The sequence below is a fragment of the Canis lupus genome, chromosome 23, assembly GCF_048164855.1.
Source record: "Canis lupus baileyi chromosome 23, mCanLup2.hap1, whole genome shotgun sequence".
Taxonomy (NCBI): Eukaryota; Metazoa; Chordata; class Mammalia; order Carnivora; family Canidae; genus Canis; species Canis lupus.
In genome coordinates this window covers 25,894,586-25,922,113 of record NC_132860.1, presented here as the reverse complement: position 1 = coordinate 25,922,113, position 27,528 = coordinate 25,894,586, and the positions used below count along the sequence as shown (strand labels likewise).

The following is a 27,528-nucleotide window of genomic DNA, read 5'->3' as shown; positions in this document are numbered from 1 at the left end:
GGGACCCTACTCTTCCACCATCTTGCCCCACCTCTCTCAGCATAGTTTTAGTTTGATTCTTCTGTTATGAGTGAGCTGAACATCATTTCATATGTTTAAGAGCCATTTTATATCTGCTTTTGTAAATTGTCTATTCATGTCTTTTGCCCATTTTTCTATAGGACTTTTGGTCTTTGTTTTTATATGTTAAGGGTGTTAGCCCTTTATCTGTGATATATATTGCAGATATTTTCTTCCACCTTAGATTGATATGTTTTTAACACTTCCTGTATAATTCTGATATACAACCAGGATTGTGAACTACTGGGATAGTTAAAGCTGTGCCAGTTGGAACTGTTTCTTAAATGAGAGTGCCTACAGAGAAAGGATCATGAACTGAGGACTTAACCTCCGGTGTCACCTGTAACTTGGAACAAAAGAGTGAACAGGAACCTCCATAGGCAGATAAAGTCATGGGTATTATGTATCATGAAAATTAAGGTTGAAAGAATTGCAGGATTGGTCAGCAGCATTGGTTACTATAACCATGAGGAAGAAAAAAGAGTTGTTGGCTGTGATGAGGTCCATACCTCTGTCTTCCAACACTGCTTCATCCCTGTTCATTTAGGCTAAGAGAAGATTCTCCTGATCTCTGTGATTTTGTCTAGCATTATTTGCAGGGACTGGATTATAGGATGCCTTTCCTGACAAATAGAAATTGAAGGATGTAGCCCAACTGCATCATAACTAGAGTGTAATTATTCAGTTAGTAAATATTAAGCTCCTACTGTGTGCCAGCTACTATTCTAGCCACAGTCTCAACAAGGACCTCATTTTAAATATGTGATTCTCTATTACCACATTCTGAAAAGTTTCTTTTCCGAAGTCCATCTTTCTGGTTTGTCATGTAGCCTCAACTGAAATAATCTTGGTGAAGTCCTTAGAATTAATTAGAGAAAAGTCCTCTTGAGGGAAATGGAATCATTAGCACCAGCTGGAAGCTCTGAGTCAAAAATGTTCCTCTTGGTATAGACTGCAAATCTATTCCCTGCCCTCTCCTTCCTCCTAATCTCCCCACTGCCCTTCCACTTTTATTTTTGGTGGCTGTTGCCTGGTGACTGGGGTTGGCCATAAAGGAAGGAGCATAAACTGAGAGAGTCCTTGTTGGCAGTGACTTCTGATTTAAAAAAAAAAAAAAAAAAAAGGCCACAATTTTATGAGGGAGATGAGCAATTCCTTCAGCCTTGATGGGTTGAAAAGCAGACGTCAGCAGATGAATGGTTCCTGAGCCCAGGACTGGAGCCTGTAGCATTTAATATCATAAAGATACTCACCCCCACACTCCTGATTCTCTCCCTACTGGGAAGTACAATTAGCAAAAATATTTCACTGGGTTCTGTTTTTGCAAGTGTTCTCAATGCCACCTGTAAAGAAGGCCTCCTGCCTTCCTGAAGGTGTATCTTCCCTGTGTATCTGAGTGTACAGTTGGCCCTTGAACAATGCAGTGGTTAAGGGCTCCATGCAAGTGCAAATCTGCTTGTAACTTTTGACTCTCCCAAAACTTAATTACTAATAGCCTGCTGTTGATCAGAAGAATGACCAATAACATAAACAGTTGATTAACACACATTTCGTATGTTATAGGTGTTATATACTGTATTACTGCAATAATGTAAGCTAGAGCAAAAATGTCATTTTAAAAATCATAAGGAGGAGAAAACACATTCATAGTACTACTGTACTTATCAAAATAAATCCATATGTAAGTGACCTGCACATTTCAAACCTGTGTTGTTCAAGGTCAGTTAAACTTCATTTCAGTAAGCCTGGCTCAGCCACCACTTTAATGTACTGATAGCTCTCATCCAAGCAGAAGGCTTTACTTAGCTTTGGGAATAAACATGTGAGTTGCAGCATAAGCCATCTCTTGATAACCCCTCTTCTCTGCTATGGACATTAGGCTGGGATTGGTCAGCAAAAGCTTAAACATCTGGTCAGGTCAGTCCTTTGGGGTAGTTGATGTTTTATGGACAACCCATCAAGATTGATTGGCCTTATAACTGAATTAGCCAGATGTGTGGGCATTGTGTGCCCTCTCCTCAGCCTCCCTTCATTGTTAGACAGAAGCAGACATGCGATTAGCATGTTTGAAGATGATGTGTTTTTAGTGCATGAACAAAAGCTGCTGCCTTCTGCAGAGACTGTGGCTCTGCCCCAGACGTCAGCAGTATAATTATGACTGCTAAATTCAGCCCAGACCCCAGGCTTGGCTGCTTTGGTCTCAGCTGTCATTTGTGGGAGGGGGTGGGGGGAATGCAGAAGCCCAGGGACCCAGGCTCTTATTATGTGCACTTTGAACTCTGCTTTATCCAGAGTCATTTCCTCCCATGACAGTTGCTCCCAGCTGCTTTCTGGGCACAGAGCCTGCTATCACCTCTGGGGGTAGTCTGTGCTGGTTTGTGGGTAGAGAGAAGTGAGGCTGGCCTCCTGAGAGCCCACAACTTCCAGGAAACTTGCCCAAAATGAAAATGAGCTGAAGATCCTCATACTTCCAGTGCCTGTGTCACATGCTACCCAGAAACATTATCTCTTCTCTAGAAAACCCCTACCTTAGGTTGCATTGAGCAGAAATCCTTGGCAGGAGCTTTTGCTTTTGCCCTTTTTCCCACCTAACTCTGTATATGAATTCTGTTTGAACATTTATATCCATGCAATTGTAACACTTCTTTTCTAACCAGACTGGCCTACGTATTTGCCTTACAACAAGCCAGGCATTTTCATATCTCCAGTAGCTCTGCTGATGCTTAATATTCTGTAGACATCTCATATTCAATGTATCCAAACCCAACCCCCCTCAGACTCTTCCATAGTCCCTCTTTGGTGACGGGCAGCATCAACTACTGGTCACCAAACAACAAAGTAGTATAAGTAAATCTGATGACTTTTTTTACACTTCCCAACAAGCCCTGTCTGTCTGAGAATTTTCTCTCAAGTCCATCTTCTCTCCTCTGTCCTCACTACCCTAGTTTAGACTTTATCACTCTCACTTGGCCTACCATAAGAGTCTTCTTGTTGGTCTCCCTACCTCCAGGTTCCTCTTCAAACCAGCCTCTACCCTGCAAACCCTAGCATTCCTCTGTTTGAAAACCTTCAGCAATTCCCCATGCCTGGAAGATAACCCCAGATGTTTAACCTGCCTACAAGTCTTCCTGCAGTGCCCCATGAATCTTTTGCCACCCTATCTCCAAGAGGCCTGGGGATGATGGTTTGCTTCGGGATTGGGGCCAGAGCTTGGTCGGCCTTCCAGGGTCCCCTGCAGCCAGGCTGGTCTGGGGAGACAGGAACTATTACTACCACAGGCCCATTCAAGTTCTACCTCCGTAGCCTAGAATCTTTGCTGCCTCCAAACCTTTACACATCTATTTTCTTTGCCTGGGATGCCCTTTCCCTGCTTCTCTACCTATAGACTCCTATTTAGTCTTTAAGAACCAACTCTATCTCTCTTCTGTATAACTTTCCCTGGCTTGCGCACATAAAGTATATCACTTCTCAGTCTATTCCCCCACAGCAATTTTAGGAGGCTATTTTATTGTTTCAAAGATTACAATCGAAGCTTTAAAAAACAGAGCTTCAACATGTATCTCTTCCTCATACACCCTCTACCCCCTGCCCCATTGTGCTGCCAGGAGCCCTGGCCAAATGTCTGACCTGTGGAAGGCCACCCCAGTCTCTCTTCTGTCTGCTAAAGAGATGGGGGTGGCTGGCTTCCTGTACAATACCCCATCTCTGCAATAGACCCCATCTCTGCAATAAATGATGGTGAGATGCATTGTAAGAAAGAATGCCTATTAATGGTAATTGTTGTAACAATAGCTAGCATTTATTGAGTTCTTTCTGTGTACTGAGTTCTGTACTAAGGCTTTTATCTCTTTTAATAATTAAAATAACTGTGAATTTGATACTCTTATTAACTGTATCTTCCATATCTACAAACAAAGGCACTGTTAAGTAACTTGTACAAGTTCCACCGCTTACTAGTAAGTATAAGTAGCACAGCCATTGTGATATATCTCTGTGTATGCTCTCAGGAGCAGAATTACGAGTCTGTATGCCAGAGCCTTTACAGGGTCTGGCATATGAAATAGGTATTCTGGAATGTTGGTTGATTGAATGAATGAATGAATGAATGAATCCATGTTATTCCCTTTGAACTTGCTTTCAGGCTTAAGAGGGTCTGGCTGAGCGTCTGTAGCTTATGCCAAGAAGTATGGATTTTGTCTCCTCTCCTAATACCCAGCTGTACACAGACATGTTCCCTCCCACTCAGTAACAAACTGCCTAGAACTCTTTCCTGGCTCATATTTACAAGAGAATGTGATAAATTCTGTATTGATCCCTCCTGTTCCACTGTAAATTTTGCAAAAGATGATTAAATAGAGCAATAGAGTCTGCAGGCATTGTGGCTCAATATGTTGTGGAGTGGCGTATCGACCTCCTCCATCCAAAGGCAGCCAGCGCCTATCCCTGCTGCCCCAGACCAGTAATTAAAATCCTGTGAGACTGGGATTTAAAATCCAATCATATCCCTGAATCAAGCCTTCTAGCCTCCCCATGTGACGAGTGCAATAAGGTAACGGCAGGAGCATGTTTATGTCTGTGCTGAAGCAGTCCCCATAGGGTGGGTAAGAAATGGAGAGTTGGGTAGCCCTGCTGGCTAAATCACTTCACCCTGACATCACAGCCACTTGTAAGACAATCTGTAGGTACATAAACAAGTCCCAGCCAAAGACCAGATCTCAGACTCTAAGAGAAAAATATCATGTACAAAAATTCATGAATTGTGTTTCACTGTACACTTCTGTTCCCACAGCCAGTAGTTGGTTTAAGCAAGTGATTTGGCTTGATTAAGCTATGGCCTTTAGTAATCAAATCTGTGTTTGAATTTCCACAGGATCTCTTTGGTTTAATCTAAGCTAAAGCCAGCCTACCCTGTGCTGAGGCCTGTAATCAAGGCACAAGATACTCTTGAAATAAACTTAGCTGTCTTCTCCTAGTAGGACTAGGAGCTCTGTAGAAGCTGAGACAGTGTCGTCTTATTCACCTTTGTATGCCTAACACCTAGCTTGATGCCAGACACATAAAAGGTTCTCAGAAAGTATCTCTGAATGAATAAACACAAATTAACAATTAGTCTTAAAAGAAACCTCCGAAAGGTGAGGCATAGGTAGTAGACCTACCAAATGGTCATCCACTCAGTGTTTAAACACTTCCAGGGCTGGAGAACTCATTTGTTCCTGAGACTGCTCAGAATCTATCTTTGGGTGCTGGTTAGAAATTTCCCTTATTCAACAAAAATCTTCCAAGGGTCTTAATTTTACCATGGGGTTTATGTAGAATGAATCTAATCCCTGTTCTACTGCTGGCCCTTCCAGTACCTAAAGATGCACATATGTTCTTCTGAACTATCTTTTCTCTAGCCTGAGCCTCCCGTTCTTTAACTCATTATGCTCATGTGGCTTCCCAACCCTTTCCTATTTTTTTTTTTGTTTATTTATTTTTTTTAGTAATCTCTACACCTGATGTGAGGCTTGAACTCACAACCTAGAGGTCAAGAGTCACGTGTTGAGCCAGCTAGGCGCCCAACTCTTTCCTATTTTGATCACACTCCCCAGAACCATCTCTACTTTGTCTTTGAAAACCCATGACTTCCCATTTATCTCCATTACTTTTTTTTAAAGATTTTATTTATTTATTTATTCATGAGAGAGACAGAGAGAGAGAGGCAGAGACACAGAGGGAAAAGTAGGTTCCATACAGGGAACCCGATGTGGCACTTGATCCTGGGTCTCCAGGATCACACCCTGGGCTGAAGGCGGCTCTAAACCGCTAAACCGCTGAGCCACCCAGGCTGCCCCTATCTCCATTACTTTTCATCTCATTGTTTCAGCTCTTTTCCCTGGGTGTATCTGGCTCTTCCCACCCTAATCTGATGCCTGCAGATTTTATAAACAGACCATCCCTAAGATATCTGTGTTGAGGATAAACATACTAAACAAGACCAAGCCTATTTGCTGCCGCTCAGAACTTCCTTCCAGGTCACCTATGATCTATTAGTCATGCCATTCCCCTTGGATCTGGTTAGTCCACCACTCACCAGTAACCTTCCATGCTATACTAGCACCCAGCCACAATTCTCCATCATGTCCTTAGGTTGTCCTGAGATATCCCTCAAATGTCTGGTGAAGTCCACATTTGCCCTGACTGTACTTGATTGAGCAAACAGATAATCCTGATGAAGAAAGGAAATGAGGTTAGTCTGGCATGACTTGGTTTCTGCGACCCTATCCTCATTGACTGGCAATCATTACCACTTCCGTTTTTAGGCATTCACAGGGCATCCCTTTAGTAATACATCTGATTCTGGAGACGAGATATAATGTGTGTGAAAAGTGTGTGATCAGTTAAGTGCTCTAGGGGATCAAAGGGAAAAGTGGTCCACATAGGCTAGAGTGGTCTGGGAAAGTTTCTGGGCAGGGGAAATGGAGCTGGGCTTTGCAGAATAGAGGGTCTAAGTGGTGGGAAAAGGGGGGTTTGCTACCAAAGAGAATAGTGACAGCTCCATGTGTTCCAGTTCTTTCTGGTTAGTTGAAATTGAAAGCTTAGGGGTAGGTTCCAAGACTGACAGGTGGAAAGAGCCTTGGACTGGAAGGCCCGGGTCTCTCAGTCTCCCACTCACAATCTCCATGACCATCTTGGGCTCCAACCTTCCCTTCCCCAGGCTTCTCCAGTCTTTTTTCCCCTTAGTGCTTTCTCAGTGCAACATCTCTGCTCTTCTACTGCTGCTTCTTCTATGCTGTGGTTTCCCATTTACCGCAGCTACACCCTTGTAGTGGGGGAAAGGGAGTCATCATCCTCATCTCCTTATCTGCCTCCACCACACTGCATCATTACTTTTTGTCTCCCTGTCTGTCTCCCATCAGTCTGGATTCTGCCCAAAGGCAAGAACTGATCTGATTCTACTGTGTCCCCAGCATCAGTGCTCAGTAGGTTTTAATGGAATGGCTGGATCCAGTCATGAGGCAGTAAGTCTCTGTTCCCTGAACTCTAGATATCTCCCTCACTAAAGGCAAAGGATCCCAACCAACTGTGTCCATTGAGGAGTTAGGACTTGTAGATGACCTTCTAGGATGTCATTTATCATTTAATGTGGGTTACTACTCCTCTGGTCCTCATATGGGAAAGCCCTAAATGAGAGGAAAAGGAACCCCATTTTATACCCTTTCTACAAAGCGCTGTCTGTCTGAAACCTACCTGTAAACCCGCCCCCCCCCCCCCCCCGCCCCATATTTTGGTTTGGGAGCATCTCAGCACACTAGAAGGAAAGAAGAGAGATTTTTTTTTCCTGTTTTTAGTCATCAGAACTTTGGAGGGTAGCACTATGTGGTGGAAAACCAGACCTGGCTTCTTTAAAAAACAATAACAAAAAAACTGATTATGTAAAATTGGAAACACATACAAAAGAGAAAATCACATAATAAATCTCTGCTTTAAATTCCAGCTCTACTCTTTGTCTGCTGGGTGACCTTGGGCAAATTATTTCAACTCTCTGAGCCTGTTTTCTCTGAGTCTTTGTATGATGAATAATTCAGACACTGTGTACAAAGGCTTATACCCAAAAAATGTTAGCTTATCTCTTTTCATCCTGCTCTTCTGCCAGACTCTGTTAAATCATCTGGAAAATGGGAAACGATACCTTTTCTGCTTTCTTCAAATTGTTGTTAAGAATTAAATACATGAAAAAAAAAAAAAAAAGAATGAAATACATGGGGACACCTGGGTGGCTCAGCAGTTGGACACCTGCCTTCGGCTCAGGTGATGATCCTGGGATCTCGGATCAAGTTCCACATCAGGCTCCCTGCAAGGAGCCTGCTTCTCCCTCTGCCTGTGTCTCTACCTCTCTCTCTCAGTCTGTGTCTCTCATGAATAAATAAATAAATCTTTAAAATGAAATACATGGAGGGACACCTTGGTGGCTCAGTGGTTGAACTTCTGCCTTCAGCTCAGGTTGTGATCCTGGGGTCCTGGGATTGAGTTCCACATCAGGCTCCCTGTAGGGAGCCTGCTTCTCCTGCCTGTGTGTGTGTGTGTGTGTGTGTGTGGCTGAATGTTAAAAAAAAAAAAAAAAAAAAAAAACCTGAAATACATGGAAGGAGTCAGCACAGGGTATGGCATGTAGTGAGTGCTGAGTAAAGGTTGTTGGTTACCAGGGTGGCATATCTAGAGGTGCGCAGGTATGTGTGTGTACATATCTTGAGAATGCTCAGTGGTTTATGGAAATGGCTCAGGACAAGATGTCGTAACTGGGGCTCTTCCTGGTTCCACTCAGCCTCCTACAGCATACTGGACAGGTCTCTTATCTCTCACCTTCAGTCTCAGGGAATAGAGGAGAACTGGTTTGTCTGTGACCTGAGGAGCTACATACATACTAGCTGTGATGACTAAACAGGGATGGGGCCCCCAGGAAAGGGAGGGTGTTGGGAAGACAACAGAAGCCCATGGACAGATGAAGAGCATTGAGAGCAAGAGGGTGGTAAAGGCTTCCCAGAGGGAGGGACCTTAAAGGAAGGGTAGGATCTAGATGGTCAGGGAGACAAGGAATGGGGTTTCAGAGGTGAAGAGTGGCCCAAACAACAGTGTGAAGACAGGGAAGGTGTGTAGCTTCTCTCATGTGATCATTCTGTATTTCTAGGAATGCTTCCTTGGTAGGGAACTCTCAAAACCAGAAAGAATAGATTGCTGTACACTGACAGACATCTCTGATTATGGGGAAAATATTCCTTCTATTCAACAAAAAACTTCTAATTGGAGATAGTAAACAGACTGTTGAAATAGTGAAATAGATGAAGGTGGTAAAGGAGCTATCAGTAAAAATAGAAGGAAGAGTGAATATGGACATTATTACAGAGAACATTGTATGGTCTTTTTTTTCCCCCATTTTCAAGCTTTTAATTTTACTCAGTCCAGACAAAACCTCTAGAGGTTGGCAAGGACAGCAATCAGTTACCACCAGAGAAGTGAAGCAGGTGTCCTGGATCACACTACCAGGGAATGGTAACTCCCACTCCTGCAAGCTCCCCCACCCAGTGCTCTTTTTTCTTTTTTCTTTTTTCTTTTTTCTTTTTTTTAAGATTTTATTTATTTATTCATGAGAGAGAGACAGAGACAGAGACATAGGCAGATGGAGAAGCAGGCTTCCTGCAGTGAGCCCAATGTGGGACTTGATCCCAGGATCACAACCTGAGCCAAAGGCAGACACTCAACCATTGAGCCACCCAGGTGTCCCCTCAGTGTTCTTTTAGAGGGCTGGGAGCCACCTACATGTAGGGGAAGGGATGAGTCATGGAAAGTCAGTGGTGGTAGACCTAGATCACTAGAAGGCTAGTATAGCTAAAAGAACTGCAAGGGGCAGTGGGGAGTATATGAGCATGTCAATATTATTGATAATACAGCTTAACACATTTGTATAGGGCAGTTACTGTTGTGTTTTTTAAAGCCCTCTTAAACTAGCATTATCTTCTTTGATATTCACAGAGGTAAGTAGAGGGCCAGATTGGGTAGTGAGAAGGGAAGAGGGAGTAACAGGCCTCCCCTTCCACCCTAATTTCAGCCCTCTCCCAGGGAAGGGCAAGTGAGCCAGTCTATCCAACCACTTCCTCCCCACTTCCTGCCCAGAGCCAAGAGGGTGTTGGGGCCTAACTTGATCTAATTTTTCAGAGAGGTGTCTGGGACCAGAAAAGAGACTAGGAGCTTTGGCCTACAGGACCAGGGACATGATCACACACTTGCTGTCAGAGGGCTCTTCTGAAGCAGGAAGAGCAGCCATGTTTTGTGTGGCCTCAGAAGACAGTCCCCAGAAAGAAGTCCGTTCATTTGATATATATTATTGAAACCTGTTCTCTGCCAGGCCCTGTGCTGGGTAGCAAGGATATAGCAGTGAATTAGACATGGTCCCCGACTTCTAAGAGAGCTCTCAGTCTTGGATGCAGACAGACAGTTTTCATGTGGGATGATCAGAAAGGTAGGAGCAGAAGGGCCTGTGGGTGCACAAACGATGGTACCAAACCTGGGACGGGAGAGAAACCTTCTTGGAGAAGCTTGGACTAGGTCTTTGACGATGAACAAGTGTTTGCAGGAAGACCAGGGTGGGAGTGGGGTTGGGGGGAGAGGCTGGACCTCATATGAAACCAAGTTCTACCCTCGGTTTAGTGGGGTGGGGGTGGGGGAACCTCTTGGAGAGCCATGAGCTTAGGGCTAGGTTCTGGGCACATTCAGAGGGACAAGGGTGACCACCTGTTTTTGATGTAGTAGAGGGGAGTCTCTTCTTAGGGAATTGGAAGAGCTCACCATTAAGGTGTTTTTCCACTCAGAAAATCTATGACTGTGTCAAACCAAAGGCAGGCACTATGCCAGAGAAGAGCAGTGGGTTCCCTAGGTCCTAGCGGACCAGCCTCCTGTCCTACCAACACCACTTCCACTGCTTTAGATGATGAGACCCACGCCAGCCACTGGTACCAGCCAGAACCAGCCCATAGCACGCCCCCCCCCCCCCCACACACACACCTTACTTTCCTGACCCAAGCCCTATTGACAGATCCCCCAGAATCTGAAGGAATTCAAGACAAATGGTTAAGAGGATGGAGTTAATAAAATTTGAAAAATTGAGGCCTGTCACTCCACTAAACTTTTTTCAATACCACTGACAGAAACATATTTCCCCAATGAGTGACCTTCCACAGCTGTAGCGGGCAGGCACAGCCGCAGCAGTGCTGCCAGGAAGCCAGTCTGCTATTTATCAAATATTATAAGCTGGGACACACTAATCTGGAGCATGGAGAGGAGAGGAGGGGTCCTGCACTATACTGCCTGGGGTGCTCCAGGTGTTGGCCCCAGCCCCAGACAGCCAGTGGGAGGTGACGGATGGCCTGCGATTAGCACTCCCCACCTCCATTCGGCCCTGTCACTTGCTCCCAGAGGCCTGACCCTCTAGACCAGCTGCTCGGCCCGGAGGGGCCCAGAGGGGCCCTGGGTGGGAGACAAGGGGAGGTCAGGCCAGGGCACGGGCCATCCTGATGCCCCTGGAGAGGGCAGGGGGGTGAGACCCAGTGTGGTTATTTATTGGAGTATAATGGTTTGTGGCCGTTGGTCGTGGAGGTGAAATCGATCAGTTGTAGAAGTCAGGTTCTATCAATTATTACAGCAATTAGTCAAGTCAGCATCAGAGCAAGGGTGTGTGTTGGGGGGGGGGCTGGAGGACTGATATTAGATGGACATTTCCCATGGTGCCCCCACCTCAGCCTTCCTAAAGTGAGAGCAGAAGTGCTGCCCCGAGGCTCCAGAACCTTGGGGAAACCAGCTGGCTTCCCCCCTCAGGAGTGGCTGGGGTGGGGACTGACTAAGAGCTTCCTGAGCTAGAGATGGGCCGGGACACCGCTAAAAAGCATCCCTATGCTGGCTGGCACAGGTGCACAGATGTCTTACCTGTCCCCATCCCATCCTTTATGAGAAGTGACACGACTCCTACTAGAAATTACTCAGTGGCCAATGTTTATGGCACACATTTTTCATTCTGTAAGCAAATATAGATCACTGACAGCACTTGTTTGACGCAGCTAATCTCACCCTTGGTTCTTTCTCCCACTATCTTCCTCTCTGACCTTCCCTCCTCTCTGCCTTCCCCTTCTCTTCCATTTCTCTTTTCCTTGTTGCTCCTCTTTACCTTCTATAGATCTCTCCTTATAGATCCACCTTTTATTCCAATTCATATCTAGCAACAGAGTTCGTTCCCCTTGAGGCTGCCTAAGAAAGGCCTTTGCACTGCTGAACTGTAGCTCTTTTTCAACCCTAGCCACTATCTAGGAACTTGGGGGGAGGGGAGGGTGCCATCTGCCACTGGCCGCAGCCCTTGTAAGCCCCTCACTGTTGAGCACCAACAGTGAGGGCTGGTAAGGCCAGACCAGTGAACAAGCCCCTTAGCACTCCGCTCCTTCCTGCACCCCACAGTACTGTCTGTTCCTCCTTCCGCACAGTGACACATTTGGCCTGAGTTGTAGTTGTTTGATCAACTCATCCCCATTAGCTTCTGGAAAGCTGGAATTGTGCCTTGACACCAACCCTAGGTAATACCGGATCTTAAAGACAGGAAGTGGAGTCTGCACAAAACATCGTCATAGGGGTGTGAGGAAAACCTGAAAAAATGGTTATAAAACCATTTTTATAACCTGAGTTTTATTTTTATAAAACTCAAAGCAAAGAGTAGCCAAGGTATCAGTTGCTACAGAGTGGTCAAGAAATAAAAATAGAAGACTATTCCTTGGCTTTGCCAGTCTCCCATCATCCTGCATACAGAGCCCTGCAGATACAAAACATCCAGTCACTGCCAATAGAATTGAAAAAATGAGGTTGCAACGGAGCCCTTAAGGACTTGCCTACTAGTTAGGAAGAGCACAGACACCCTCCTTACCAGGGAGGTGGCACTTTATCCTGTAAGTGGTGAAAAGCCCGGGAAGGAAATTTCAGCAGGGGTATATCATGGCTGCCATGTGGAAGTGTGGAGAATTGGAGTTGAGAAAATCTAACGAAGGGTTTGACTCCTGGTCCAAGCAGATAATTAGCTTTGTGACCTTGGGCTAGTTATTTCATTTTCCTGGGCCCCAGTTTTCATGTCTGTAGCATGGGGATTTTAATTCCTACCTCTTAACAGTGGTTGCAAGGATTAAGTGATACAGTGTACATGAAGAACAGAGCACAGTGTCTGGCACATAGCCAGTGCTCAGTAAATACTAGCAGCCGCTTTTATCACCACTCCTAGATTTATAGCCAAGAGACTTGAAAACACATCTATGCAAAGACTTGTACACACACATTCATAGCAGCATTATTCACAGTAGCCAAAGGGAGAAATAACCCAAATGTCCATCCACTGAGGAATGGCTAAACAAAATGTGGCCTGTCCACAGAATGGAGCTTTATTCATCCATGAAAAGAACTGCTGCTTTCCTGCTTTCATGTGGCAGCATGAATGACACCTACTACAACATTGATGAACCTTGAGAACATGCTAAATGAAAGCAGACAGACAGGAAAGACCATACATTGTATGTTTCCATTTACATGAAATGTCAGGTATAGGCAATCTATAGGAACAGAAAGTAGACTAATGGTTGTTGGGGTTGGGGGGATAGGGGGTGTCTGTGATAATGGTTATGGGATTTCTTTTTGAGATTATGAAAATGATCTCAAATCAGTGGTGACAGTTGTACAACCCTGTAAGTATATTTAAAATCACTGAATTGGACACCTGGGTGGCTCAGTCAGTTGAGCATCTGCATCCTGGGACCAAGTGCCGCATTGGGCTCCCTGCTCAACCAGGACTCTGCTTCTCCCTCTGCCTCTCCCCACTGCTTATATGCACTTTCTCTCTCTCTCTCTCTCTCTCTCTCTCTCTCAAATAAATAAATAAAATCTTAAAAAAACAAAACCACTGAATAATACACTTTAAAATTTTTGAATTTTATGGTATGTGAATTATATATCAATAAAAAAAGAATATAAATATTTCAAATTCCTATTAGAAAATAGGATCATGTATAATTTTTCTCACTGATATTAAGTGTCCTTGGTCTGGATCATACTTCTTACTCTCTGTCCCACTCCCTCCTCCTCCCACACCTATTCCTCGGCAGCCCAGGCAGACAGCCACATTTAAATGCTTAATAAATCCTTACAATTGTTGATAAATTTATAGACCTTTAAGTAGCCAAGAGCTTCAGTAGGAGTAGTTTTATATCATGGAACAAATGTTTCCACAGCCTAGGATTGAGAAATGCTGACTTTTATAGTCCAGCATCAAACAGTAGCCAGCCATCCACCTTGAGCCAGGCCCCATGCTGTGTGCATTTGCCTGCAAATTTAGTGTTCGCAGCCAGCCCACTATACTTTTATGGCAGGGACTGAGTCTTAACCCTTCTTTACTTCTAGACAGTACTTCTTTAGCAAGAAAGAAGGTCTAGGAATATTCTGTTTAATATGTAATTCTTGAGCATGAACTGTGTTCAAGGCACAGCTTTCTTATGTTTCAATCTCCCTGCTTTGAGAGAAGTGCCTTGGGGACCAGGCCGGACCTGATTCCTCTGTGTCTCAAGCCCTACAAATTCAAGGTTTGCCAAATTGAATGGACAGTTTTTGAAGAGGACAATGAGATGTTCAGACCTGGGCTTCGGGAAGGAGATTCTGACAATGTGGAGATCAGAGGAGCCTTTCCTCCATATCTGCCAAGACATTGCACCAAGTAGACACTTTATACAGGCTTGTGAGCTGCCAGAACTTAAAAAGAAGGTAGATGTATGGCCTGGCAAGCCCCTTCCTTTTATCATATTTCAAGTTCTTTGTTCTCAAATCACAGGTATTAATGATTGGAAGAAACACCTGCCCACATGCTCACACTTAACAACAGGTATCATTGGTAAGGGCATCAGACCTTGGGGCTGCCAAAGCCAGGCTCCTGGTGATGCTCACTCCCTTCCAGAGCACTCAGCTAACTCTGAAAGCAGGAAATACCAGAGATAAGAGAGCATTAAAGGAGAGACAGAGGACCAGAGAGCAGAAAAAAGGGGGCTGTTTTACTTTTTTTTTTTTTTGGATATTCTGTGTTTTAGAAAGGAACTCTTTTATGTGATTTTATAAATGAATATTCACCTCTATGCAAGTAAGCTTGATAATATAGGCATTTTAATAACTAATGCTTTGGTGGTAGGATATATTAATCTATGTATTCGGTATTTTATTTGGTATTTGTTAGCATGTTCAGCTGTGTGTATTTGTTATATGTGTGCATACTCGTGTCTGTATAACACACCTGTGTGTATATAACATAATTTTGTGTATGTAGTAGTGTGGGTAGTACGTATTTGCACATGTGTATGTGTAAGTGTAGGAACCCCAATACCCTGACCTCTGTGTCAGAAAGAACTAAGGACTGCCCTCTCAGAGTAGCTTAACATGTTTTTCACACCATTCTGCAATCTCTTAGGGTTTTGTTGCTCCCTCTTTCCATGGGAATGCCTTGCTCTGAAATCAGGGCCCAGGTCACTTCTGAGGGAAGGCTGAGGCCACATTGATGACCACTGATAGAGCCTTTGACTACTTCTCTTCCTGCCAGGAGCCAACCCCCTGCAGAGGAATGAAATGGGACACACACCCTTGGATTATGCCCGAGAAGGGGAGGTGATGAAGCTTCTGAGGACTTCTGAGGCAAAGGTAAGTCTCATAGAAAGGAGAAGGCCTATGGGTACTCCGTGCTGCATTTAATCTTTCACTCATCAAATTATGTCTGGCTCCACACCAAAGCCACTTCTCCTTAGGTGATTATTGTCTGTTTAAATACAAATCCAGCCCCCAGCCTCATCAAGAATAGGAAGCTGCCCCTATCATGACCAGGCAGAGGCCTGAGACACTTCTGACTTCTGAGGACTTGTCTTCAAATTCAGTTTTTGAGGTGGTGGGCCTTCTAGTTTCTTTTCATAGGTCCAGGGATAGACAAAATCTTTAGCCCAAGTAATGTTACCCTGGGCCTCACATATTCTGTAACCTTAGCAAGCAATCTTTTCCCATCATCACTCCTTCTAAAACCATTCCTTGATCCATCTCCTCCACACATACTCCAGAGAGCATGGTACAGCTTGAGCCAAAAAAATCTCCATCTTAATTTGATCTTCTCAACCAAACTTTTGAACTCCCTAAAAGCAAGCTACCTTCTGCTCTTCCCAGCTACTGAGCTATCACTCAGGAACTAGTTGGCAGAATCCAAGAACTAGAATCACAAATCTCAGAGCTACCAGGGACTTCAGCAATCATCAAGTACAATAGTGGGAAATCTTACCAAAGTCTGAACATCTAAGAAGAAAACAAAGCTATTGTGGTTGAAGGAGAGGTGGACCAGAGCTACACCCACCTGGCCTAGCCCTTCTCTCCTGGGCAGCCTCTGTGGAGGCTCTTCTGTGAGGCACATGTTTTAAATATCTGAAGCCTAAATCAGTGGACTCTTACCCTAAGAGATTGTAGAATGGTATGAAAAACATGTCAAGCTACTCTGAGAAGACAATCCTTAGTTCTCTTTGACACAGGGGTGAGGGTATCAGGGTTCCTGCACATAGATGTACACATGTGCAGATATGTACTACCCACACTACATAACACAAAGTTGTGTTATATACACACCGATGTGTTATACAGACATAAATACACACAGATACAACAAAAACACACAGCTGAACATGCCAACAAAAAGCCCAGGGATATGACATGGCTTGCCTTTGGTCCCAAAGTGCATTAGTGTCAAAACCGAAACTAATAGATTTGAATACAAGGTCACGTAGTAGGTTTGGTGTTAGGACTAGAACTGAAAGACTTGGTTTCTTTTGTTAAGATTTTTTTTTTTTTTAATTCATGAGCAACACAGAGAGAGAGAGGCAGAAACATAGGCAGAGAGAGAAGCACCTGATGTCCTCAGTCGCAGGACCCCAGGATCACAACATGAGCCAAAGGCAGACGCTCAACCACTGAGCCACCCAGGTGCCCCTGACTTAGTTTCTATTTTTGTTTGTTTGTTTTTCTTCATATGGTGAAAAAATTTAGATTTAGCCAGCTAGCCTCAGTTTAGATGATCCCTGTTTTGTTGGCAACATCCAAAGCATCAGACTCAGGAGCCAGTCGAACATATGCCTTCTTCTCTCCACTGGGCCTGATCAGGATGTTGACCTTGGCACATCAGTGTCATAGAGCTTCTTCACAGCCTGTTTGATTTGGCACTTATTGGGCTTGACACCCACAATGAACACAAGTGTGTCGTTGTCTTCTATTTTCTTCATGGCTGACTCAGTAGTCAGGGGGAAGTTGATGATGGCATAATGGTCAAGCCTGTTTCTCCTGAGGATACTCTTTGGAGGATATTTGGGCTGCCTTTGGAGATACAATGTTGTGGGCTGTCAGAATGTAAGTGACATGCAGATCTTAAAGGCGTCCATGGATGCCTTTAAGCACCACTCTCTTGGCCTTAAAAGCCTTGGCTTTGGCTTTGGCTTTGGCTTTGGGAGGAGCAGGGGCTTCTTTCACCTTCAATGCCATCTACGTGAAAAGATGGAAGACTTAGTTTCTGATTCTCAGTCTTATGCTCTTTCCTTCATCATGGAGTCTCTTTTGGCACGTTGGCTGAAATCCTTTGAGATGATTCAGTGAGACAGGTCCCACCTAGTGGCAAATATTCTGTCTTGAAAAAGAGCACTTAGGTCACTGGACTGAGACAGACAAGACATGATTTGTGGTCCCAGCTCCACCACTCACTGACTGGGTGATGTAGGCCTAGCATTTCCCTTCACTGAAGCTCAGGTTACCTCTGTGAAATGAAGACATTGCACAATATGGTTTCTAAGGTTCCATTCAGTATATAATCATCTATGTTGTAACAACGCAGAATTTTGATGGTGTAAAATGGTAAAGATTTCCTTTTGGCCTCATGAAGCCTGTCCATCATGTGTCAGTGATAGAGCCTCTGTTCATTATAGGCCCTCAGAGACCAGACTGGCATTGCAGCCACCTTCTGGGATGTTGCAGGTTGCTGGCCAGAGGGAAAAGAATGCTCTGGAGGGTCTTGCATCTGTAGTTAAATGCTCATTCTAGAAGACCCTTTACTTCCAATCACACTGGACAGAACTAATCCTTGTTCACACCCAGTCACAAGAGGCCAAGAAGAATAATCTTGTCATGTGCCCAGAAGGGGGAGAACTAGAAATATCTGGCAACCAGCATTAACCATATACTTTGTTTCCCTGGGATCCTTAGTAACTGTCTTGCAGTGGTTTCCTCCAGAGAAGAGGGGGTAGAAAGGGAGATGGGATTTCACAGCACATCCTGAGTGCTTGGGACAGCAAGAGTGAAAGTTCCTAGAGAGCAAGCACTTCTCTCCTCTCTGTTCAGATTTTCCACCCCTAGGAGCAGCCCTAGAGGTCAAATCAGTTTCCTCAGATGTCTTAAGGAAATCCCTGAACATGTTTCACTAACCTCCAGGACTGCTCTCCTATCATTCCATGAGAGTACACCCTGGACTTGGCCAGGAGAACCCATGGTGTGTCAGGTGGTATGACATAAGGCAGACCTCTTAGTGCCAGCATACGTGGAGGGGTTAGGGCTGCTGAGGAACACTTAACAAAATTTTGCTGCCTAAGAAGTGGCTTAACGTTGGCCATGTTAGTACAAGGCTAGGGCCCGAGTGAATAAATGGTGGTTGCATCCCTCTATTCCAGTCAGACCCTTCTGGACCACAGAGGGCGGTTGCAGATATTATCATCAAAGTAGACACAGAGCTCTCAGAATCTGTGCAGAGTAGGGCAGCTAAAGGGGCAAGAGAAAATGTGCCATAGAAAAAGCCAAAGGCAGTAGGAACTTCTGGCCCAGAGAGGAGAGACCACACATAGGTACAGGAATGGCTGTGAGGGGGAGGAGATTCAGAGGCCAAGCTGGGACAGAGCCAGGCTTGGTGGTACCTGTAGGGAAGGGGCTCCCTAACAAAGCTGTCACATAGTATAAGGGGCTGCCTTTAGAGGCCGGTAGACCACTTAGAGACAGCCCGGGGTTCTGTCACCTTTCCATGGAGAAGATTATTTCTCTCTTGTCACCTCTCTGCACTTGATCCTTTCATCTGGTCTGGAATGTCCCAGCTGTGCATTAAGTATCTCCACCTGATTGCTCTGCTGTCCCGTCACCCCTCAGTTCTCCTTGGATATCTGTAGCATTGTCTTTCTCCCAGTTGCCCAGCATCTACTTGTCACCCACTCTTTCTGCTCTGCTTTTTTCCTCTAAGCTGAAAAACACAAAACAAAACTACCCCTTCAAACTCGTGAGGCAGAGTTTCATAGGAAGAACACTGCTTTAGATCTGGTCTGTCCTTCTTGACAGTAAGTAAGCAGCAGCTGCTGCTGAGTTCATGCCCTACATCTGTAACCTGACTCAGGCCTGGAGAGTGCTAAGGCTCCAGCCTGAGACCTCATCTCCTGGCTCTTTGTCTAGACATGGGTGACTGCAGCTCTGATCTTACCTTGCTCCCCTTCTATCTGTCCAGCATCCCCCTGCTACCCAGCTACCTTCACCTACCACCCTGTAGTCAAATATGGGCTCATTATGGAAAATGTATCAGTATAAAATTCCTGTGTCTCATTATAGAATATCTGGAAAGTAAACTGAAGAAATTTAAATAATTCAGTACATTTTATGAATAACATCTGTGTGCCATGGTCTAGGCTAGGTAAGAAGACAAGTGGATGAAACACTCAGGGAGCTTACTGTCTGATGAGGAGACAGGCAAGTGAAGCCTAACATCACTGAGTCATAGTCTCAAGGAAGCCCAGAAGCTCTGGAAATCCAGAGGTGACTTCAGATCCTGCCTGGGAAGATCAAGGCAGGCTCACTGGAGAACATGTCAATTGGTCTGCTGGAGTGACTGGGTGATGGGCACTGAGGGGGGCACTTGACGGCATGAGCACTGGGTGTTACACTATATGTTGGCAAATTGAACTCCAATAAATATACACACACACAAAAAAGAATCTCAAAAACATTCTTGCCCTACTATCTATACATAATCACTATTAATATTTTTATTTATTTATAATAATAGTAGGTGTCTTTTATTGAGTACATCTAGGTACTATGCCAGGTATCTGTTTTTTTCTAATCTTATAACAAATCCTTGAAGCAGCTCTTATTACCCCCATTTTACAGATGGAAAAACTGAAGCTGAAGGAAAGAAAGCAAATGACTTACAGAAAATCAAGTTGTTATAAGTAACTATTGGGATATGAATGAGAGGATTTCCTTCTATAATATAATATTTGTCTTTTCTGGAATTTATCTATCTATATATAGATGGCCTCTTTTTTTAACCCGATTGATTTCACACTGGCAGCCATTTTTTATTTTGACAACCCAAGAATTTATTAAAAATGTGACCTCTTAGAGATTGGAAGTGTGGATTCTCCAGCACAGACCCCCAATCCTATTAGATGCTGACCTGTCAGACATTTATATTTCCTAGTTCCATATTTGGAATCTGGATTTTTACTTTTTTTTTTTTTTTTTTTTTTTTTTTTTTTTTAGTAATCTGTACACCCAGTGTTGGGCTTGAACTCATGACCCTGAGGTCAAGAGTCCCATGCTTTTCCAACTGAGCCAGCCAGGTGCCCCAGTTAATATTATTTCTTGATTGTTTTCCCATTTTCAAGTCATCCATAAGCCTAATTTTTAATTTCTTTTTTTAAAAACGATTTTGTTTATTCACAAGAGACACAGAGAGAAAGGCAGAGACACAGGCAGAGAGAGGAGAAGCAGGCTCCATGCATGGAGCCCAATGTGGGACTCGATCCCAGGACTCCAGGATCACGCCCTGAGCTGAAGGCAGACGCTCAACCACTGAGCCACCTAGACGTCCCCTAATTCTTAATTTCATCCTGCCTTTTAAAACTTGTTACTTGTCTAAAAATCTCTGTCACCTTAACTAGCCTAAATGATTTTCTCCTTACTGCCAGTTTGCTCAGTTTCTCAGTATTCTCTGTGCAGAAGGGTCTCTAGGTCCTTGGAAAGATTCAGAGGTAGGTGAAGCCCAGCCCCTGTCCTCTGAGTTGGCCATATAGAAGAGGAGGATGGGAGAGAAGCAGGCACTCTTAGCTCTGATAGCCACAAACTGATTTGTACATTAGGAGGGGTCTGCAGAGAGTTTGTGGGGCTCCAAGAAAGCATGGATCACCTTCAGACAGAGTGAGCAGGGCAGGCTTCATAGAGAAAGTAGCTTGTGATCTCAATTTGAAGGATTTCAATACATGGAGAGTTTAATACTTAAAGCTTAGACCATTTCATGTTTTAACTAAGAGATGAAGGAGAGAGGTAGAAATATATCTCTGTGCACATGATGGCAGATAAAACAAAAATATGGGGAGCTATTCCATGATGAATATTCCGCTGAGGGGGACGTGCTGGTGCCAGCCTGCATCTCTACTGCCGGAGCCTCATTCCACCGAGACTCACGAGGAATTTATTGCTCATTTTAATCACACCCAGAGAATGAATTGGCAGGAATATTAGGCAGATAGGCCTATCATATATATTTTATTTGCATATCCCAGTGACAGAATCACAAGCACATTTCCTATATCTATATTTTTTCATTTGCTTCAGGGGTAGCTGGGGATGCAATGCTCCCCTGGGCCTGCATTCTGGGCTGCAAGCCTGGGTGCTCCCATCAGAGCCGAGGAAAGCCCTCTAGGAGAGCAGGAGTGAGGTACACAGGAGGGTAAGAGGCTTCTCTTACTCCTGTCTTAGAACAAAGTGATACTCCTTCCCCATCTTGCCCAGCCTTCTCCCTGCTGCGTCTCATTTCAAGTGCCAACATGTTGCATGCCTAGCCCTGTGCTTGGCCCTACACCCTATATGGAGGACAGTACCATCTGACCTTCACTGCAGGTTTACTGTGGGCCAGACACAGAGCTTTATGGGGACAAACTTTTGCTTTCTCTTTTGTTTTTAACTTTATAAAAATTTATTGAAATGCACTTCATAAGGTACACATATCGTAAGTATATAGCTCACTGTATCTTCACAAACTAAACACATCTGATCAAGAAACAGACCATTACACTCAGAAACCCATTTTATACTTCCAGTCACTACTCATCCCCCAAAGGTAAGGATTATCCTGATTTATTTTAATTTTTATGTAATTTCAAAAATAGTGCAAAGAATTCTGTAAACCCTTCACCCACATTACCTTTTGTTAAGATTTTATCACATTTGCTTTACGATGTATGTAAATATTGTATATAGAGAGATACACAATTTTTTCTGAACTATTTAAGAATAACACACATGATGCCCCTTTACCTACCCCTAAATAGTTGTGTTTTCTAAAAAAAACAAGGACTTTTTCTTACCTCAGTACAGTCCTCAAAAGCAGAGTATTAATATTGATATTAACTACTCTATAGATGTTACTCACATTTCACCAGTTGTCCCAATAATTATCTTTACAAGAAAAGAGAATTCTGGATCCCAAGTTGGATTTAGTTTCATGTCTCTTTAGTAGTCTCCTTTAGACTAGAATGGTTCCTCAGTTTTTCCTTGTCTTTCATGATCTTGACATTTAATGAATACAAACAGATTATTTTATAAAATGTCCCTCAATTTGGGCTTGTCTAATGTTTCCTTATGATCACATTCAGGTTATGCATTTCTGGCAAGAACAACTTCTGGTGTTTATTTTCAGTAAAATCATTAAGTAGCCCTATGCTAATAGCCCCCGTGTAGGAATAGGAGATTTGTGTTTTAAATCTCATCTCCCTAAACAGACTTTGAACTCCCTGAGGCAGAGAACAGATCTTTTTCTTACCTCCAGGGTGGCAAGTGCAAGCTCTGGAGCCAGACTGCAAGGGTTAGCATTCTGTCTCTATTACTTGCTACCAGGGGAATCTTGTTTTAATTTACTTCATCTCTGTACAGTGGAGGAGGAGATATTCTGAACTTCTTAGGGCCATGAGGATTACAGCAGCTGGTCCCCAATCAGGTGAGACTTAGCAATCGATGCTAAAACTAGTGAGTAGGAGTTTGAGGAGTAACAGGATTATTTAAATAGGCTCAGATCTTCATCCCACAAGATACTTATTAATTACCAAGGGGAAAATTGTAATGGAGAAACCTGGTACAGAACACCTTAACCAAGTGATCAAAGTGAACATCACCAGTTACAGGATAATCAGCATCCTATGCCTTCTGATATGATGCAGAGAACACAACTCATCTTCTCACTTGAGCCAGTCCTTGCCCCTCTTAATCTTCTCTTACCAGTCTTTGGATCAGCCTAGCTATTTGCAGAGTGACATGACCTGATTTACATATTAAAACATCATTCTGGCTGCAAGGTGGATGGACTGGAAGAGAGGAGAATGGAGTCCAGGATGCTGACATAATTAATGGACACCAAGTATAATAGAACTGACACATACTGTTCCCTAACTTCCTCTCCTAGGATGTATACTTTATGAGTTAGTTCAGGAAATTTTCAAGTCCTTTGAGTGCCTCTCTCCCCCAGCTTTATTGGACCTCCTGGGCAACCATTACCATCATCCCCTAACATTAATCCTATCTGTTGCCCCCTAGTCCCTTTGGTGACTTTCCTACCTAGTCCTTTCTGCCATTCTAGCTTCAGAGCATGGCAGAAATGCTGTGATGCGAGTTGAGGTCACATTTAGGAGGATGGGGCATATCTGAGTATATCTGAGAGCATCTAGTAAGCTTTATGGCCCTGACCTCCATGAGAAGCAAATTGTAACTTGACCTTTTTTTCTCTTCCCTCCTCCATACCTATCATATTCTTGCCCACGGTCTCATTTTGCCTATTCACCACTCCCACCCTTGCCTCAGCTGCCCTTTTGGTGAACACACTGCCAGGTTCATTATCATACTTGTTTCCTGAAGGATACCCAATAATAGGGGTGCCTGACATACCCCTTCTCTTTGTAACCCTCCCCAAAAGAACCATGCATCCCAACCGCCCACTTCTGAGCGAGTCCAGCTAGGTTTCACCCCAGCCTCCCAGCCCTTTCCTGTAAATGCACTCACAGCCAGGAGGGGTGCCATATTAAATCAAGAATGATGGATACCAGTGGCCACGATTATCCAGCCAAGATGCAGCATGGGGAGCTGGTTGCTGCTGGCTCCAGGTGAGGGCTTCTGAAGCTAATTGCATATGGCTTTTATTAAGATGATCACTGCCCCACTCCTGCTCTCCTGTGTGGCTTCTTCCTAGTGCCTCTCAGCCCGGTGCCCTCTGCTTCTGCAGGCCAGGCCACCTGCCCCATATTCTCCTCTAGTGGAACCCTGTCGAAGTAGGGCTTCAACCTTAGCCCCTATAAGGCTTCCTCCTCATCTCCTCAAAAAGCCAGGAATACTAGTAGCCTACATTTATGGAGCCCTTACCAAGTGCCTTTTCCCCTCTTTCTCTCCTCCCTGAGGTAGAATATAAACAGACCAACTATTTTCCTTTCCTAGGTTCTTCCACTAGTGTTTCACAAGCCTGGGTTCCTAGCTAATACCTTCAGAAGCCATTCATTCATTCGACACTTTTTAAAAAAATACAAACTGTGCTAAGCAGTAGGAAAGAGCATAAAGCAATAACCTTTAACCTGGTTTAATCCTAGCATCCTATACATTTTTATCAAAAAGTCTGAAGTTTTCAGAACTTCTCAGAAGTTGTTCTGAATAGATATTTAGGGCTCCAGGCTGGGGGAGAACCAGGATGTACCCAGATTTAGGCCATGGGTTGAATATTTCTCAGGACCATCTAGAAAGCTCTGAAGAAACCAGCCAGGGGTGCCTGGGTGGCTCATTTGGTTGGGCATCCAACTCTTGATTTCAGCTCAGGTCATTACCTTGAGGTTGTGGGATGGGGCCGCATAAGGTTCCATGCTCAGTGGGGAGTCTACTTTCCCTCTCCCTCTGCTCATGTGCTCTCCCCTGCCAAAATAAGTAACTAAATCTTTAATATAAAAAAAAAGAAAAGAAAAGAAACCAGCCAGATCCCAGTATAACCTTTCCCCCATACTCACTCCCATAGAAGTCAAGGATCCTTCCCCTGCCCATCCAAGAAAATAACAGGAATACTAAAACCACCTAAAATCACGACACTGAAGAAGAGTTATAGGAGATAAAAATGTTTCCCTAGAGAACACTTAGGGAGACCACAGTGTTTATACCCAAACCAACAGAGTGGCAAGAAAAGTCATGTTTGCCTGTGACAGAGGAAAAAGATATGTTCTATGAGGCCCCACAGATCAATGCATGGAAAGCACCTAGAAGCAGAATTCTCTACCATGTAAGGGAAACTGACAGGCAGAGATGAGCTGCCTTGTACAGTGGAGGTATCCCAGGAACCCAGCTGGTATTGAGATGATACCCTGTGAACCTAGGTTTCCTAAGGAAGGAGCCTCAGGAGCCATTTCTGGGGCAGTGGGGGCATCTAAGTGGACTAGGCTCCTAGATTCTGCTTGAGCCAGAGCAACTCTTCATCTGTGGAGCTCATACAGATTAAATTAGCTAAAAGGGTTCCAGTGTCCCCACCCCATCTGCCCAAAAAGCACTGGGTTAGATAGTTATCAAAATGCAGTGAAGGAGAAGAGAAGTAACATTTATCAGAGGCCTGTCAGGGGGCAGCTGCTGTGCTCTCCACTTGCATCCCTCACAACACCACTGCTACCTGTACATTGCCTATGTGCCAGAGACTCTACCACATTCTTTGTGTATGTTATCTCACCTAACCTGCCAGAGACTACCACATTCTTTGTGTATGTTATCTCATCTATCCCACCAAGGCCTGCAAGGTGATGGGAATTACTGTTTCTGTGTTAGAAATGAGGAAACAAAAATTCAGGGAGGTGAATTAACTTCCCCAAGGTCAGCTCGCTAGTGAGTAGACAGGGTGAGGTTTGAATTCAGATCTTCCCGGAGCAAAAGCTGCTTATTTCTGCCACACAGCTTGCCCCACTATGAGCCAAAAGAGGAACCAAGCTTCAGATGGGGACACTATACAAAGTACAGTGCCTCTGTATAGTGCCTGGCACTCAGCAGCTGTTCCACAACCAGTAGTTAACCTCCTCAATTGGCAGCATGCATTGACTCCTTCTGTGAGCCAGGCCCTGTGCTATGTGATAGAACTGTTGAGATGAATAAGACATGATCTTTGTCACTGAGGACCTCACAGTTGAGTAAGGAGAGATAGACAGGCAGTTAAGTGCTCTGGAGGTACCAGGGGCAGGCATGAAACCTTACAACAGGCTCTTTAGACAATGTAGTATTTAAGTTGAGATCACCAGGGCACTTAGAGGTAGATGGGAGTAGAGGAGACTTTTGTGGTGAGAGAGCAGTATGAGCAAAGGCCCAGAGGCAGGAATACTCTGAGACACCCTCACTGAGGGGAAGTGAGGAAGCAGACCCAGCAAACCCTCGGCAGCCAGCTTCCATTGCTTCAGGCTGCTTTTGTGGCCTGCCTGACTCCAAGCCGGCCAGGCCTCAAGCCAGTGCAGAACCAGGCAGTATGCTTGTGTCGCCCCATCAGAGCCTTTCCTGCCCAGTGGACCCAAGTGCTGAGAGGGGCTGGGTGGGCAGGGAGAAGGAGGAGGCAGATATATGGTGGAGTCGTCAGAGCCAGGTGATGTATGTGGCGCCTGAGGGAGCTGCATAGTGACACTCTGGATTCCAACCGGCAAGCGTCGCTCCACTGGGATTGGTGCCGAATTATTGCTCCATATGAAACCCAGGACTGATGGGAGCTTTCAGTTACAGACTGATAGCAACAGCCAAAATTGGATTGTTTGCTATTTATTTTTTTTAACTTCTGTCAAGGTCACTACTGTAACAGGAAAACACTGCCCAAGCAGCAGGTATTTTTCATCCACTCTGCCTGCAAGAGCAATCTGCAGCCACAACTTTTGTGACAGGGCCTTACCTGGGCAGCTCTCTTTCTAGAGAGCTATCAGTGTTACAAGGTCTTAGGAGAAAAGAGGCTCCTGAAGATCCAGGTCTTTTGTCCCACTCCAAGGCCTGCTTCCTTCCCCCATCCACCTGGCTCCGTGAGCACTTTATCATCAGACCTGTATACTCACCTTCCCTTGATGGCCACTAGATAGTCCCACAGCTCCTGCCGAGCCCAGGACTCCAACTTCTTTGTGTCTCCTTCCCCTCTCTGGATTCCTGTGCCACCCAGTTCAGCTGTTAATTCTCTCCTCTTATCTATTACCAAATTTACTTGGTAAATATTGACCAGCTGCCTTCATTGTGCCAGGACTTGTGCATTGAGTAAAGGACAGTGCCTGCCCTCAGGCAGCTCATAATCGATTTAGAGGATAGATTCACAAACATGCAACAAATTTGGTTTGTTTGTTTGTTTGTTTTAGATTTTATTTATTTATTTGAGAGAGAAAGCTGGTGAGCATGTGAGAGAGAGCACAAGCATGGGAAGCGGCAGGTAGAGGGGGAAGCAGACTCCCTGCTGAGCAGAGAGCCCAATGTGGGGCTTGATCCCAGGACCCTGGAATCATTACCTGAGCCCAAGGCAGACCTCAACTGACTGAGCCACCCAGGCACACCTGGTTTTTGTTTTTAAGCAGGGCTTGAACTCATGACCCTGAGATCAAGACCTGAGCTGAAGAGTCAGATGCTTAACAGACTGAGCCACCCAGACGCCCTGAGAAGTATTTGTGTATGAGCCCTCCGTCCCCTCCTTGTCCAACTTAGAGTTCCCTGAGGACAGGCCTGGCTCTCCTCTGTTCTTCACAGTGTGGTCATGCTCAGGCCTCCTTCCCTCTGCCCTTTCTGAAGTGAACCAACAAGCCCAGGGCCAGACACACATGGGCACTCAGCAGCATCTGGGTTCCAGTCTTGGGCTTCAGTCCTCCTCCT

At 44.6% G+C, this 27,528-nt stretch overlaps 1 protein-coding gene across 5 annotated transcripts in view; it reads left to right on the top strand.

Annotated features, from left to right (window-relative positions):
* The window catches only part of CLPB (ClpB family mitochondrial disaggregase), a 142,055-nt gene that overhangs the window by 89,734 nt on the left and 24,793 nt on the right, over positions 1 to 27,528 (top strand). For all 5 annotated transcript variants that reach the window (XM_072794466.1, XM_072794468.1, XM_072794467.1 and 2 more), the window contains one exon: positions 15,197 to 15,294. In XM_072794466.1, coding sequence (XP_072650567.1) covers positions 15,197 to 15,294 — 98 coding nt within the window. The remainder of the gene's footprint in view (positions 1 to 15,196; positions 15,295 to 27,528) is intronic.